This window comes from Oncorhynchus gorbuscha, linkage group LG21 (assembly GCF_021184085.1).
Source record: "Oncorhynchus gorbuscha isolate QuinsamMale2020 ecotype Even-year linkage group LG21, OgorEven_v1.0, whole genome shotgun sequence".
Classification (NCBI taxonomy): Eukaryota; Metazoa; Chordata; class Actinopteri; order Salmoniformes; family Salmonidae; genus Oncorhynchus; species Oncorhynchus gorbuscha.
The window spans coordinates 38,415,997-38,432,882 of NC_060193.1; the positions used below are offsets into that span (position 1 = coordinate 38,415,997).

The 16,886-nt window shown below is 41.9% G+C and overlaps 1 protein-coding gene across 4 annotated transcripts in view; it reads right to left on the reverse strand.

The window, feature by feature from the left end:
- LOC124008256 (protein MTSS 2-like) overlaps positions 1 to 16,886 on the reverse strand; it is a 130,000-nt gene that overhangs the window by 42,660 nt on the left and 70,454 nt on the right. For all 4 annotated transcript variants that reach the window (XM_046319400.1, XM_046319399.1, XM_046319398.1 and 1 more), the window contains exons 5-6: positions 12,151 to 12,242; positions 11,965 to 12,039 (exon numbers count right to left, since the gene is read on the reverse strand). In XM_046319400.1, the coding sequence (XP_046175356.1) occupies positions 11,965 to 12,039; positions 12,151 to 12,242 (167 nt within the window). The remainder of the gene's footprint in view (positions 1 to 11,964; positions 12,040 to 12,150; positions 12,243 to 16,886) is intronic.

A 16,886-nucleotide genomic window follows, 5' to 3' on the forward strand; every position in this document is an offset into this window, starting at 1 on the left:
CCCAAACAAGGGCACTGCGTTCATCCACCTCTGGCCTGCTCGCCTCCCTACCACTGAGGAAGTACAGCTCCCGCTCAGCCCAGTCAAAACTGTTCGCTGCCCTGGCCCCCAATGGTGGAACAAACTCCCTCACGACGCCAGGACAGCGGAGTCAATCACCACCTTCCGGAGACACCTGAAACCCCACCTCTTTAAGGAATACCTAGGATAGGATAAGTAATCCCTCTCACCCCCCCTAAGTTTTAGATGCACTATTGTTAAGTGACTGTCCCACTGGATGTCATAAGGTGAATGCACCAATTTGTAAGTCGCTCTGGATAAGAGCGTCTGCTAAATGACTTAAATGTAATGTAAATGTAATGTAAATGCAACAGCTCAGCCCTGGATCGCATGGCGCTACAGAGGGTGGTGCAGACAGCCCTGTGATTAACTGTGGCTGAGCTCCCTGCTACCCAAGCCATAGACTTGTCTCAGATTCAACACAGCAAGTGGTACATCAAGTTTGACACCAACAGGCTCCTGAACAGCTTCTATCCCCAAGCCTAAATGAATTTATGAAATTGCTTCTTCCAATTGATAAGCATTCACCTGTTAAGAAACCAACTTAAAATTATTAAGGCTCCATGGATTACTGAGGAATTGAAAAATGTTATGGTTGGAAGTGTGGCTAATAAGTCTGGCTGCACATCTGACTGGCTGTCTTACTGCAAATTGAGAATTTATGGGACTAAACTCAACAAAAAGAAGAAACTGTATATGAAGCCAAGATCAATGATGTAAAGAATGATGGAAAAACAGAGCACTTTAAATTAAATTATGGGCAGAAAGACAAATTCACCTCCATCTTTTCATCAAATCAGATGGCTGATTCATCACAAAACCATTTGATGTTGCCAATTATTTTAACGATTACTTAATTGGAAAATTTAGGCAAGAAATGCCAACAACGAACAGTGAGCCATTGTACTCATGCATAAAAACATTTAAATAATGAAAGAAAAACATTAAGTTGTAATTTTGTTAGTGTGGGAGAGGTGGAAAAATAATTGTTATTGATCAATAATGACACCTGGCATTGACAACTTAGATGGAAAGCTACTGAGGATGGTAGCTGACTTTATAGCCACTCCTGTCATATCTTTAATCTGAGCCAAGAGGAAAGGCTTTGTCCTCAGGCCTGGAGGGAAGCCAAAGTCATTCCACTACAAACGTTTTTTTTTGACACTACACAAAGCAAGTCCTGCAGGCTCTCCTTTTATCTTATCTTGATTATTGTCCAGTCATATGGTCAAGTGTTGCAAAGACAGACCTAGTTAGGCTGCAGCTGGTCCAGAACAGAGCGCACGACTTTCTCTTTATTGTCATCAGATGGCTAATATTAATACTCTGCATGCCATTATCTCTTAGCTAAGTTGAGTAAAGACCACATTACTTCTTGTTTTTATAAGAAACATTCATTTCTTGGAAATTCCAAATTGTTTGCGTAGTCAACTGACACAGTACTGACACACACACATTTACCCACCAGACATGCCACCAGGGGTCTTTTCACAGTCACCAGGTCCAGAACAAATTCAAAGAAATATACAGTATTATACAGAGCCATGAGTGTATAGAACTCCCTTCGATCTCATATAGAGCAAGTGAACAGCAAACCAAATAAACCTAATAAAGCAACACCATGTGACCTACTGGTTGTGTGTATTTACTTATTTTATTTCCCCTTTATTTAACCAGGTAGGCAAGTTGAGAACAAGTTCTCATTTGCAACTGCAACCTGACCAAGATAAAGCACAGCAGTTCAACACATACAACAACACAGAGTTACACATGGAGTAAAACAAAACAGTCAATAACAATAGAAAAAATAAAACAAAAAGTCTATTTACAGTGTATGTACTGACATTTATGTGTAACTGATGCACGCTCACACGTTAATGTTTTTGAAATGTAAATTGTAAAGTCTTTTGTCTGTCTTTTTCATTATGTGTCGGACCCCAGTAAGACAAGCTGTCGCCATTGCCATCGGCTAATGGGGATCCTAATTATCAAATCAAGTCTCCCAAATTGTGAGTGAGGTATTTCAGACATAATTATGCACCATAGCGGTATTTTAAATATTCGTGCAGAATTAAACCGATGACGCCATCGGTTGATTGAACCTGCTGTCCAATCTAAAAATGAACAGAGTCATGTTTTGTAGCAATTATTGTGGCATGTGTGTTTTGCCGATTGCACCATCACGCTAGCAGCGAGTAGATATGATAGCCCTTGTTCATTAGGAACATCGTTAAGACAAGTCTAATGGCTCTATCTAGGTTGACTCATTTTCCACGGCTTTGTAAAGACTACAGCCTGACGGGAGCCCTATTTCCTTGTCCAATTGTGTTCCCACCCTCAAAGTTAGGCTTTACAAAACGCTAGCGGTACTAGTTTTTACAGGGTCACGGGAGCTATGTTACTGTGCAATGTCTGTCTGAGATTACTAAATCATTACAGTGGCTGCTTTTTCCAAGAAGAGTATACACTGAAGAAGAGTTGAGACGGTGAGAATAAGAATTGTGAGACCAGCAAGCAGCGGCCGCCACAACCGCCGCTCCTGAACCTGGGGAGCCACAGTCAGACGCCGACTGGTAGTGAGCACCTATGCATGCGGGTTCTGTACAGCCACGCCAACAGAAGAGGAAAGTCTGTGCTGCAAGAAATTTGACCGCGGACTGTTCTTACTGGAGAAGGTCACTTCAGACCCCATGGATCATGTGTGTTTGACAGACCATCGAAGTTTATACGCACAGGTAGAGGGGTGCTGGAGACATTCTTCAGAACCTCCAAGATCAAGTGGTGGCGGCAGCCAACACAATCTGAACCAGGAGGGCAAATGACAAATGAGTAAGTGGCTTTGCTGTCAGTAGTTGGCTAGCAATATAAGCTCTCTTTTTACGAGTCAGTGTTGTTCAGTACAACTTTGATAGAGTCGGCCAAAATGGGGCTTGCTAGTACCACAAGCCAAGCTAGCTAGCTTTGTTTGCTATACCCAAAATGTACTATAGCCTAACTTTAAAGCTAGCGAGCAAGCTTAGCTAGCCCGGTAGCTAGCCTAGTTAGCCTCCAATATTTTGACGACTCATAACTAATAACGTAAACTCACTTTTGTACATCACCTTGGTCCGTACAATTTATCTTCTTTTTGCGCCCAAAAAACGTAGTACTTCCAGATCAACTGCAATATCAATACCATTGTAAAGTACAATTTCTCCCCTTTCAAACTAAATTAATGATGAGACCTTCATTATGCCCATCTCTGCATAATTCAAGGCGGCAATGATCTCCGTCGGGTCTTTAAAAAAAAAAATGTTATGTCGGGTGGGGAGCGAAGGCTACGAAGTTGAAATTCATTCAATTGAAATTAATTCACTAGGACCTAATCTACGGACTCTCAGCGCACTCGTTACAATAGGCTAGATGTTATATCATCCAGACAGTTCCCTTTTGAAACATAACCTGGTTTAAATCTCCTCTCCCAGATGAACATCATGGCACTGGTGTTTGGGCTATAAAGAGAGGACCTTCTAAACCAGGGGTCTCAAACTCACGGCCTGCAGGTCAAAAGCAGACCGCAAGCCAATTTAAAGCGGTCCGTGGTTGGCCCTGGCTGTAAACCAAGGTCGTGGCTAAGGAAGCTAGTTTGGTTAGAGGAGCAAAGAGATTAGAAAGCAGTTAAAGGGCACCCTGACCCAGCTGATGTACATCTCACCCTCATGGCTCATTCAGACACATGGCCTATTTCTACAAGAGGAATGACGCTGGAGTTCAAGAGTCAGGGCTAAACATTGTTGGATTTTATTGCGCTTCTCTTTTTTAACTTCAAAAGGACAGTAGTTAACTAGTCAGTGTGTCTTTAAACATTGCATGTGAAAGAGACTCATCCTAGAAAGACAAAGCCTTGAACTATAATGTGGCCTTCCTTAAATGGACACTTAACTTTATTTATATCGCTCTGACAGTGAGTCTTGGCTGTTGCTGCTACTACACTATGCTGGTGGGGTCATTTGCTGAAGCTCGCGCAACCATTAGCCTCTTTTTCCAGAGAAGCGCTCCGTTTCAACGCCCCTCAATTAATCCTTTGTAGGGCTAGGCAGGGAGCGAGAGATGTACACTGCCAAGAAGAATCATGGGACCAACAGACTGACCACGCTACCGAGAGAGAAGACACAAAATGCAAGAAACAGTAAAAAAGCACAGGGAAGGCAATAAGTATTCATTCAGTTCAGGCGTGATGGTGATCACATTAGCCGGCCTTGAGTTGTCAAACACCTTCGGACTTCAGAGGAGTTAGAATCCAGCATTGTGAGGGTTTGTGGATTCAGGGTAGAGGTCTTCAAAATGGACCTGGGGCTTTCCCACCCAGATCCGATATGCATAATTTATTTAGAGATAGATAGACCCATTCCGAAAGGACCGGAGGACAACTAGACCCATTCCATTAAGACCTGGTAGGTTCTCGACCCGGTCCGATCAGAGTGAGGGAACCAGCAGAAAAGGAATTTAAGTGGATAATGCACGAGGAAGGAGAGGGGCCGTACTGTGAGCGAGGCTGTAGCAGCAAAATGTGGAGAAATTAAAGTGGCGTGAATACTTTCTGAAGGCACTGTATGTTTGCCATCCCTCACTCCAGACTAATATTTTCCCCTTGTGGCACTGGTGCCATAACTTTTTCAGTGGGTGGCACCAGCCCATGATTTGGTCACACCCCCACGCAATAGAAAACATTTGTTTTCATCTTATCAAGTAATTCACAGTGCTTAAATTAGAGGTAATAGACTACTGAGACTGCATTCAAAAAATAACATGTCTATACAGGAATGCTTGATTCAAGATTTTGTTGCCACCTAATCCAGTGATTGTCATTCATATTTGGTTGTTATATTTTACTGAATTTTCAGAATATTGTTGTTTGTTCAATACAGATGAATTTGCCTACATATTGTGCACTAATATCATACGGTAATTTATTTGGGGCTAATTCCCTACCTGAGTAAGAGAAAACTCAAAACATATTAGCTAGATTGCTAACTTTACACATAATACCCACTGCTGGTAGCTATGTATTGATCTAAAATTAAGTTCAATGTGCTAAAAAAACAAAACAGTTTTGGCTACCTAGGCCAGTGGATCACAACTGATGGGCCTTGAGAATCTCAGGTGTGCCGTAAAACTTTTCCTCATTTTGATAATTCTTTGAACACTCACTTCTAAATGTGACCTGTGGAATGCCCATGGAATTTTATCTTGGGAGCACTAGTGCTGGTCAGATAATACAGATGTAACCATGTTCCATTCAATGTATCGTTGTTTCAAGTCTAGTATGCTCAGGCTGTTACATTTATCATTTGAGAGGCGTGCATCACAAGCAAAGTCATTTGTATAATTTGACTTGGTCTGTGGAAATCATTAGCACAGGCAAGTCTGATTAGGCTTAGCCAGAGTCATTTACTTCTTATGGATCTAGGCTTAGCTACACCACAGCCTCTGCCATAGAAACAAACAGAGCATGGCTTTGGGTCTGTGGTTGTACCTTTCCAATGCAGAAAACCACTAGTCTGTAAAGACTTATTTTAACGGAGCTATATTTACTTTCCGTATCTCAAAGCCGTATCAAATACACTATATATACAAAACTATGTGGACACCCCTTTTCCTTTCAATGTGGCACCGTCATAGGATGCCACCTTTCCAACAAGTCAGTTCATCAAATTTCTGCCCTGCTGGAGCTGTCCCGGTCAACTGGAAGTACGGCTATTGTAAAGTGGAAACGTCTAGGAGCAACAACAGATCGGTCGCGAAGTGGTAGGCCACACAAGCTCTCTGGAGTGATGAATCAGGCTTCACCATCTGGTAGTCCGAGGTCTTAGAGAAAATAAATGTTACGTGGTGGTATTCCAGAAGGTGGGCCCATTTCAAACGTAACCAGGATGTAAGTTTTTGCAAAAAATTCAAAATACCTGCCATAATAGCTGGTATTTGACAATAAAACTGTTATGCAACAGATAACTGACATTTGGTACAAACACCCCTCGGAGGATATGAACAAATCCTAGAAGCAGTGGTCATTGCAAACTTAACCAGGAAGCAGAATTCTAAATGGCCCTAGTCATGTTTAAAATATCTCATTTAAGTGACATTTTCATAGAATAACATAACATTAAGTAATAATACATAAGGTGTAAACCTTGAAGCGGCAATCAGAAATTGAAAGAATAAAGTGTCTTCCACGCCCGTTTCAGTAAAAAGCGGGATGGGGCTGGATGCAAGGACTGACCATACATGATACAAAAATTGAAGTTTTAACAATGTTTTGAGGCTGTACTTTTACTTTGTTTGCAAACATTGGAGTAAAAAAGCGTATATTTTGGCTTCTGATGGGGTATGACAGTTGAACTTGAGGCATTCATCAGTTTTATTCTCCAAAAATAAAAAATTGATGTAGCTGATTGATTAGTGGAGAAAAAGACTTTGCGCCCTGGTTCACAAGTTCTATCACAATGGCATAATGCAGTGCATGATAATCCAGCATCGTGGCATCGACCCTTCCGAAATCAGAGGGTCAACCTTTGGCAGCCTTTAGAGTGTCCTTAAAGATGTCCAGGAATAAACTGTTTTAGCCCCTCCAAATATTTCTGGTGAAGGTGGATTTTATGGTTTTCAGACATGTTGACCAAATGCTTGTTTGGTACACTGCCCGGTTTGAATGTTGCAGCAGTACAGCCTGTGTTGTGGGGAGGGATGGGGGGTGTTCTCCATTGAGAATGGCCTCTTGGAGAAGAGATACTTTCTCAAATTATTGACAACGTGAAAGTGGACAAATCCAGACCAAGGGGTTGCAATGGTTCAGCTGCACAAAGGCAGTAACATCTTGAAATAACTTCCATGCCTATAACCTCGAGACTAGGGGGCAGTATTTTAATTTTTGGAAAAATAACGTTCCCAATGTAAACGGGCTATTTCTCGGGACAAGATGCTAGAATATGCATATAATTGACAGCGTAGGATAGAAAACTCTAAAGTTTCCAAAACTGTAAAAATATTGTCTGTCAGTATAACAGAACTGATATTGCAGGTGAGAGCCTGAGAAAAATCCAATCAGGAAGTGACTCTTATTTTGAAACCTCTGCGTTCCTATACCTCCCTATTGAGCATTGAAAAGGATATCAACTAGATTCCTTTTTCTACGGCTTCCCTAATGTGTCTACAGTCACAAGACATAGTTTCAGGCTTTTATTTGGAAAAATTAGCATGAACGACAACATTGCGTCAGTGGTCAGCTGGTGGCTCTCCGTGATTTGTGCGTAATAGACAAAGGCGGCCATTGCTCCTCTCGGTCCTACTAAGATGACATTTGTCCCGGTTGATATATTATCGAATAGATATTTGAAAAACACCTTGAGGATTGATTAAAAAAAACTTTGCTTTGTTTGTCGATATTATGGATCTAATTTGGAATATTTTTTGGCATTTGTTATTGACCAAATACTTATTTTCCTACCATATTTTGCAAATAAATTCATTAAAAATCCTACAATGTGATTTTCTGGATTTTTTTCTCTCATTTTGTCTATCATAGTTGAAGTGTACTACCTATGATGAAAATTACAGGCCTCATCTTTTTAAGTGGGAGAACTTGCACAATTGGTGGTTGACTAAATACTTTTTTGCCCCACATGAGATGAGTAATGAAAGATATGTAAACATTATTAAAGTGACATTATTAGTGACTAGTGTTCCATTTATTAAAGTGGCCAATGATATCAAGTCTATAGGTAGGCAGCTGCCTTCCTCCCTTAAAAGCTGCTTTTCAATCTCTCTGTCCCAGCTTTCATGCACCTGTACTGACCTCACCTTATGGATGGAAGCAGGGTATACAGGTAGTGGCTCGGGTGGTTGTTGTCCTTGATGATCTTCTTGCCCTTCCTGTGTGATCGGGTGTTGTAGGTGTCCTGGGGGGCCAGGTGGTTTGCCCCCGGTGATGCGTTGTGCAGACCGCACCACCCTCTGGAGAGCCCTGTGGCTGTGGGAAATGCAGTTTCTGTACCAGGCAGTGATACAGCCCAACAAGACTCTTTTAATGGTGCACCTGTAAAAGCGTGAGGGTTTTCGGTAACAAGCCACATTTCTTCAGCCTCCTGAGGTTGAAGAGGCGCTGTTGCGTCTTCAGCACACTGTCTGTGTGCTGAAGAGGCGCTGTTGCGTCTTCAGCACACTGTCTGTGTGCATGGACCATTTCAGTTTGCCGGTGATATGTACACGAGGAACTTAAAACTTTCCACCTTCGTCACTACTGTCCCGTTGATGTGGATAGGGGGGGTGCTCCCTTTGCTGTTTCCTAAAGTAAACGATCATCTCTTTTGTTGAAATTGAGAGGTTACTTTCCTGACACCACACGCCAAGGGCCCTCACCTCCTCCCTGTAGGCTGTTTCGTCGTTGTTGGTAATCAAGCCTACCACTGTAGTGTCGTCTGCAAACTTGATGATTGAGTTTGTGGCGTGTATAACCACGCAGTCGTGGGTGAACAGGGAGTACAGGAGAGGGCTGAGAACGCACCCTTGTGGCTCCCCAGTGTTGAGGATCAGCGGAGTGGAGATTGTTTCCTACCTTCACCACCTGAAGTGGCCCGTCAGGAAGTCCAGGACCCAGTTGCACAAGGTGGGGTTGAAACCAAGGGTCTCAAGCTTAATGATGAGTTGAGGGTACTATATTGTTGAATAGTGTACTATAGTGTTGAATGCTGAGCTGTAGTCAATGAACAGCATTCCTAGATAGGTATTATTCTTATCCAGATGGGATAGGGCAGTGTGCAGTGTGATGGCGATTGCGTCGTCTGTGGACCTATTGGGGTGGTAAGCAAAATGGAGTGGGTCTAGGGTGTCAGGTAAGGTGGAGGTGATATGATCCTTGACTAGTCTCTCAAAGCACTTCATGATGACAGAAGTGAGTGCTATAGGGCGAAAGTCATTTAGTTCAGTTACCTTGGCCACCATTGTTCCTGTCCCAAGAAAGCTATCTTGAAACATGTGGGGACAGCAGACTGGGATAGGGATTGATTGAATATGTCCAGAATAACACCAGCCAGCTGGTCTGAGCATGCACTGGAGACGCGGCTAGGATCGGCAGCCTTGCGAGGGTTAACACATTTAAATGTTATACTCATGTCGGCCAAGGAGAAGGAGAGGCCACAGTCTTTGGTAGCGGGCTGTGTTGTTGACACTGCATTGTCCTCAAAGAGCGCAAAGTAGTTGTGTAATTTGTCTGGGAGCAAGATGTCGATGTCCACGACAGGGCTGTTTTTTTTTCGTAATCCGTGATTGTCTGTAGACCCTGCAACAAACGTCTTGTGTTTGAGCCGTTGAATTGCATCTCCACTTTGTCTCTATACTGACGCATTGCTTGTTTGATTGCCTTGCGGAGGGAATAACTACACAGTTAGTATTCAGCCATGTTTCCGGTCGCCTTGCCATGAATGCGGTGGTACGTGCTTTCAGTTTTGCGCAAATGCTGCCATCAATCCACAGTCAGATTTGCCAAAAGGAGGGCGGGGGAGGTCCTTGTATGCATCGCTTTGGAAAAGTCGTAGTGCTGGTAAGTGCTGACATCCAATAGTTCTTCCCGGCTGTATGTAATAACACTTAAGGTTTTCTGGGCTAACAATGTATGAAACAATACATAAAAAAACATTGCACAGTTTCCTAAGGACTTGAAGCAAAGCTTTTTCAACTGGTGCTCAGGTTAAGCATTTACAGTGCCAGGGTGCCAAAGACTAATGTTTCAATACAGCCCAAAATATCTAGTTCTTTGTTCAATAGACAAAAATCGTTAGTCTGTCAAATTCAAGAACAATGTTCTAGAATTTGTTGTAGCAGATTGTAAAAACCTATATTAGAATGACCATCTCCAGTTAAAAGTAATTCTGTAAATTACCAATGTTCTCAATAAATTAGCTAAGATAATGTACCGTGCGCGCCATCAGAAACTATTCACACCCTCACATTTTGTTGTGTTACAGCCTGCATTAAAAATTAAATCAAAGTGTAATCTTTTTTGAAATGTTGAAAGAGTCAATAAGTCTTCACATCAGCCTAAATAAGTTCAGGAGTAAAAATGTGCTTAGCAAGTCCCACAAGTGGTATGGACTCACTCTGTATGCAATAGTGTTAAACATTATTTTTGAATGACTACCTCATCTCTGTACACCACACATATAATTATCTGTAAGGTCCTTCAGTTGAGCAGTGAATTTCAAACACAGATTCAATCACAAAGACCAGGGAGGTTTTCCATCGCCTCGTAAAAAATGGTTTCTACTGGTAGATTGGCAAAAAAAAAGCAGAAATTGAGTATCCCTTTGAGTTTGGTGAAGTAATTAACTACACTTTGGATGGTGTATCAAGACACTACAAAGATACAGGCATCCTTCCAAACTTGGAAGTTGCCGGAGAGGAAGGAAACCGCTCTGGGATTTCACCATGAGGCCAATGGTGACTTTAAAACAGTCAGAGTTTAATGGCTATGATAGGAGAAAACTGAGGATGGATCAATTTAATCAATTTTGAATTCAGGCCGTAACACAACAAAATGTGGAATAAGTCGAGTGGTATGAATACTTTTTGAAGGCACTAACATCTAGGGTCTTTTGGCATTTTCTCATTTTTTAAGCTTGATAACATTTTTAACCTTTCAAAATCCATTTGTTAAGGTGATTCATGTAGTAGTTAAAAACATGTTTTTGAATGGTTTACATGTAGATGCTTGGTGTTGTAAGGCCATTTTTGCTACTTTATGCAGGTTTACTTATGGAATATAATGGTACATTGATAAATACTGGTCCATTAGTCACAAATACACAAGATTTGTATTGTATATGGCAACAAATTCAACAGTAATATCACCTTTCCAAAATCGGATTCAGTATCGGCGGCCATATTGGAGAATGTAAAAAGCTAAATGAGTGCGTGCCAGTTTTGGGCACCTCTTCTAATATCAATTAATACATTACAAAGAGAAGCACTACAAAATGTGATGCTTTAATACACTACGTAACAGTTTCATCACTTTTTGACACTAAGGCCCCAGAATACAGTTTGACCAAATCATGGTTTTAGTAGCCAAAAATATTTTGAAGTTTGGAGTGAGATTAGCTTGAGGAATGTGCAGCTCGTATCTATGCAACCAATACAAACTTTACTCGCACAGACAAGTCACACGGTTAATAAAATGTGAATAAATGGTCGCAGTCTGGAGCCCTGGGTATCCATATATTCATATGCTAGTACTGCTTTGCGATACCAATAACTTTCTCAGTTGTCATGGTGTGGTCTTGTAGAGCAACACTTGAGGAATGAACAAAGACTTAAATTCTCAAAGAAGACTGAAGCTCAATTCATAGTTTAGAGCTGCAGATCTGCGATAGTCATGACATCATTACTGGCTATGCATTTAAAAGTCATAATGGGGAGGTGGATTATCGCGTTTAAGCTTTTTGCTAACTAACCAGGTAAGATTGTTGTTATTGTCGTAGAATTTTACATCTGGGAAAAATGTATTTAACTTTACAGCCTCTCACTACGGAGACCTCAGCTAGAGCAACACAACCATAACCTGGCTGAAACGATACCATGTACGGAAGAGGAACATTGAAGGAGTGGTGAGATGGATTGGCGAAGAGGGGCACGGTAACAGCTGCGGGTGTGGACAAACCACATAGTCTCCTTTCACAAAGCCAGCTGTGTTAAGGTAACCTGAACCTCGGTAATGACTATTCCACTGCTCACTGCTGAGAATCACACTTTCTATTTAGGTGTAATACCCCCCCCCCCAAACACTTAGGCCACATTGCCCCGGGTGTTCTCTCTTATCTGGGAGAGAGTGTCACATCACACATTACTTAGAGAGTTAGAAACAGACACCCTTACCTTTCTTAACCTTCTTCTGCAGCTTGATTGTATCTGAGGATTTCTTCTTTATGTCTGCTCTGGCCTTCTTGTATTCTGCATTGGGAAGCAATGAGGATATGTCTCAGTGAACTGAGTCGGATAACTCAGACTTGTCATAATTGTATGTATGTATGCATGCCTATTTGTGTATGTACGGTGTCCGACCTTTGGCATGGTCCTTGTCCAACTGACTGGCCACCTTCTTCCACTCCTCAATCTTCAGCTCCAGGGGGTTGATCAGGGTATCTGTTAGTGCCCTACAGTGGAAGCCAATAGACCAGCCGTTACATTAGTGAAAAATACAGTGGTTCACCTGGAATCTTCTACAGACTGGTTGATACGATTCAACTTCATCAAATTCTGAATTATCAATGGAAACAAAGCGGAGCTTTTTTCAGGTCGTTGACCGATCTATCTACGTAATTGTTATTGATAGGCGGGTGGTCATAAACTAGATAAACCAGGTCATCAAAATTAAACACCATAGCTTGGGAAGCAAAGCAATTAGACTGAGCATAGTCTCAGGTAGGCGGTGAACTCCTATCTTCACATTCCCGACCTAGCTCCATGTCATGAAGCCTGAGCTGATCAGCCATGACAGGTTAGCACACAATGTGTTTAAACTTGTGAGATGGCACTGTTAACACTTTCACATCACTGCGTCCAACACACAGGGTGACTGGTGAAAACTAGGCCAAGCTGATGACGATAAGAAATCTTAGTAATAATTCTTATAGGTTAAATCAGAAGTCTGTTCGTTTTCCATCCCTCTACTGTCTAACGGCCTATTCAGAGCTGAGCCCCTATCTGGGTTGAGCCTATGTACAGTAAGGTCAATGGGATCATTGGGATTTTGGTGTCAGTCCTTGTTAATTTCAACTGAGGCTGGGCGGTCAATGAGTTGACATTGTGTAATCCATTCAAATAAAGACAATGAACCATGTCTGATGGAAATTAGAGGGAGAAATAAGAAAATATGGAACGAGACACTGCCAGGACTTACACCAAAATCTAAATCTGCAACAGTGTTCAAAACTTTCACTTCAGGTGTAGTGAGCCTCGTTAAAATAAAAAATAAAAATGAAGAGTGAAAAAGAAAAGCTGGCAAATTATCCTAAAGTAGCAGCTCAGAAGAGGGGGAAAGTAGGCTGCAGCCTGGGCTAGCATATTGGCACACCCTTTTCACAGTACCATCTTGACCCGAACCATACTCTGCTGGCTCTAATATTTTATTTTCACATTGTCAATTCCAGGCATGGTTCCAGCAACTATGGTTAATGTGTAACCAGGCCAGCTCAGCAGAGCTTGGCCCGGCTTAGTACCGTGCAAACGGTACCAGAGCAACAATCCAATCTCTCATCCATCCACAGCCGAAGTACCATTATAGCCATGTCTCAGGCTTTGAGAGAGCACTGGCTGGAGTACAATCAATTCTCAGGGTGATTTAGAGCTGGAAAAAATGTTAATTTGTCTGTCACATCAGTGCACTGAGAGCAACAGAAGGGACCCTAAGCAGAGCCTGAATGGATTTGCTGGGGCTGAAGTATGTAGGGGAAATTGGGATAGAAGGGGAGCGTGAGACGAGCCTGCTGTTATCCACTTGGGCTTTAATTGCAGAGTTAGCCAGGGTCATAATCCTAGAAAGGGACAGCCCGCTGTGGTTTCTGGAGGAATGCCTGATATAGTGCCTTCAGAAAGTATTCACACTCCCTGATTTTGTCAATTTAATGTGTTACAGCCAGAGTTTAAAATGTATTTAAATGAGATGTCGTCACTGGCCCTCACACACTATCTTCATATGTTCAAAGTGGAATTATGTAGTTTTTAAATTAAATGTTTTGAGTCAATAAGTATTGAACACCTTTCTTATGGCAAGCCTAAATAAGTTCAGGAGTTAAAATTTGCAATAGTGTTTAACATAACTTTTGAATGACTACCTCATCTCTGTACCCCACACATGTAAAGCCCTTCAGTTGAGCAGTGAATTTCTAACACAGATTCAACCACAAAGACCAGGGAGTTTTTCCCAATGCCTCGCAAAGGGCATCCATTGGTAGATAACATTTTTTTTTAAAGTACAAATAAATAAGAAGCAGGCATTAAATATATCTTAGTACAGTGAAGTTAATTACACTGGATGGTATGCATCAATACACCCAGTTACTACAAAGATACAGGCGTCCTTCCTAACTCAGTTGCCAGAGGAAGTGCTTTATTCTCCTGACGTTTTAGATGTCCAAGAGAGAATTACATGGCTAAGTTGAGAGACAAGGAAGCCCAGCTAGCTTAGCTAGGCTAGCTAGCCTATAGCCTCAAACGGAGGATGCTAACAAACATTTTCAACGCTGCAGGAGTTGTTAATTTTGCTTTATTCAGGGACAATGTGGAAAGCCTGAACTTTCAATGTAGCAACTGTTTGCTTTCAGAGGACTATAGGGGCGAAGTAGCTAATCTTAGCAAAAAAGTAGCGAACTTACACAAGCTACTGGGAATTTATGCCCGCCTACTTTTTCCTTTCTCTTCTACCCCAGTAGCCGGACGCCGCTCTGGCCTGATGTAAGTGTCGCCACCGTGCCTCTGCAGGGATCCCTTCCTTCCTTGAAGAATGGAGTTAATAGGATGCTCCTGTCCTGGATGACTTGGTCGAAGTTCCTGCTCTCGGTCCTACAAACTAGCCAGAGATATGTCTCTCGCCATGGACGTCGAACACAGCTGGGGCCTCCTCGGTGAAGGTAAGCCCGGACACAGATGAGAAACAGCTTCACCGCACTGGATCCAGAGGTTCTGGAGCCTTCTTCCCTGGGGGCTTTCGATTTGAGATCGGATCCAGGGGTACCTGCACCTTTGTCCTCTATTCTGTCTCCATCTCTGGTGGCTTCTACCTCGGGTTCAGATCTGCAGAGCTCACCCCCTCATTAGGACAGTGAGGCTGTCTTAAGACTCCGGCACATTCCTCATCCCACAATGGATACTAGAGCTGTCTTAGGTCCATTGGGCCCCACCGCCCTTCAGTCATCAAGGGGTTTATGAAACCCCTGGAGGCGAAAGAACGGCCGGACTTCCTCAGCAATTGCACCAGCAGCTCTAGGGTAAGAAAAATCTTGATTCCCGGGGAAAAAACCCTGTGCTATCCTGGAGCAAGACATTACAGGGATGCTTCCGACTGTTCTGTGACAGCTTCCGGGAGCTGACGCTAACGTAATCCATGTGAGGTCAAACGACATTAAGAGGGCTAGCTCAGAACAGGTCTGAAAAAATTCCAGAAAGTGGCACATTATTTCAGGTCTGGTACCATCGTTGGGCCGCAGGTGTGAATGATTCAGCAGGCTACTGGCATTTTACACCTGACTAAAATATTACTGTAGCGCTTTTTGAATAACTTCTATGGGAAACTTTGACACCTTCTGGAAACAGAAAATGCTCTACAGGAATAACGGAGTATTTCAAAATAATCTTGGCTCCTGAATTAGATGGCCCAGTTTAGATAATCCCTACCATTGTGTCACTGCATTGTCATACTGCTGTAGCAAATGTATATTATCCCATGGGCGTTGGCAGTCACAATGTAAGTAACCTAATTTATGTCCCTCTAACTCCCCTGAATGCCTTTGTCATTCCTACAGCTAATGTATACAACAAGCATGTGCCTATGAACCAGATTTATACTGTTAGCACTGAGATGGTGTGCCCTAGTAGAAAGTCCACTGTGTGCAGCTATTAGCTGCACTATAAAGTCTAAAATAAATAACAAATATATAAACATAACACTGTCATGTCTTCTTCTGATAAGCTTCCCAAGTAAGGCAATAAAAACAATCAAGCATTGTAGAAAAGTGCCAAAAATAGCCCACATTGAACAAGGTGCATGAAATCAATAACTTGCTAGTAACAGATGACATTCATATTCTGGCTCTCTCCAAAACTCACTTAGATAATACAGTGGTATAACATCTACAGAAAGCGGTGTTGCGATCTATATTCAGAGCCACATTCCTGTTAAGCTTAGAGAGGATATGTTAAATAGTGTTGAAGTAATTTGGCTACAGGTTCACCTGCCTCACCTAAAGCCCATTCTGTCTGGGAAGCTGCTATAGACCACCAAGTGCTAACAGTCAGAATCTGTACAATGTGTGAGAAATGCATTATAATGTATGCGATATCAACAGAGGGGAATATTTTCGGGGTGACCTTAATATTGACTTGCTTTCCTCAAGCTGCCCATTCAAGAAAAAGCTTCAAAATGTAACCAGTGCCTGCAACCTGGTTCAGGTTATCAGTCAACCTACCAGGGTATTTACAAACAGTACATGACTGAAAAGTATTGATCACATCTTTACTAATGCTGCAGAAATCTGTTGTAAAGCAGTATCCAAATCCATAGTATGCAGTGATCACAATATAATAGCCATATCTAGGAAAACCGAAGTTCCAAAGGCTGGGCCTAAAATAAGGTATAAGAGGTCATGCAAAAGGTTTTGTAGCGATTCTTATGTTGAGGATGTAAAAATTATTTGCTTGTCTGTTGTATGTAATGAGGAGCAACTAGACACTGCACTTAACATGAATGAAACTGCTTATTTCCATGGATTGATGTAGAATTTAAAAAGTGGTATGGTTTTGAGAGGAACAGTAAATAAGTCTGGCTACATAACCGATTTGCATACGTGACTAAACTGAATAAAAACAAGAAGAAACTAAACCATTAAACAAAGATAAATGACACAAGACTGATAGTAAAAAGCATTAGAGCACCTTAAATGAAATTTTGGGCAAAAAGGCAAACTCAACTCAATCATTCATTGAATCATTGCTCATTCATCATCATAAAACCCACAGACTTTTAACAAATTTAAATTGGCAAGGTCAGCAAACTTAGGCATGACATGCTAGCAACAAACGCT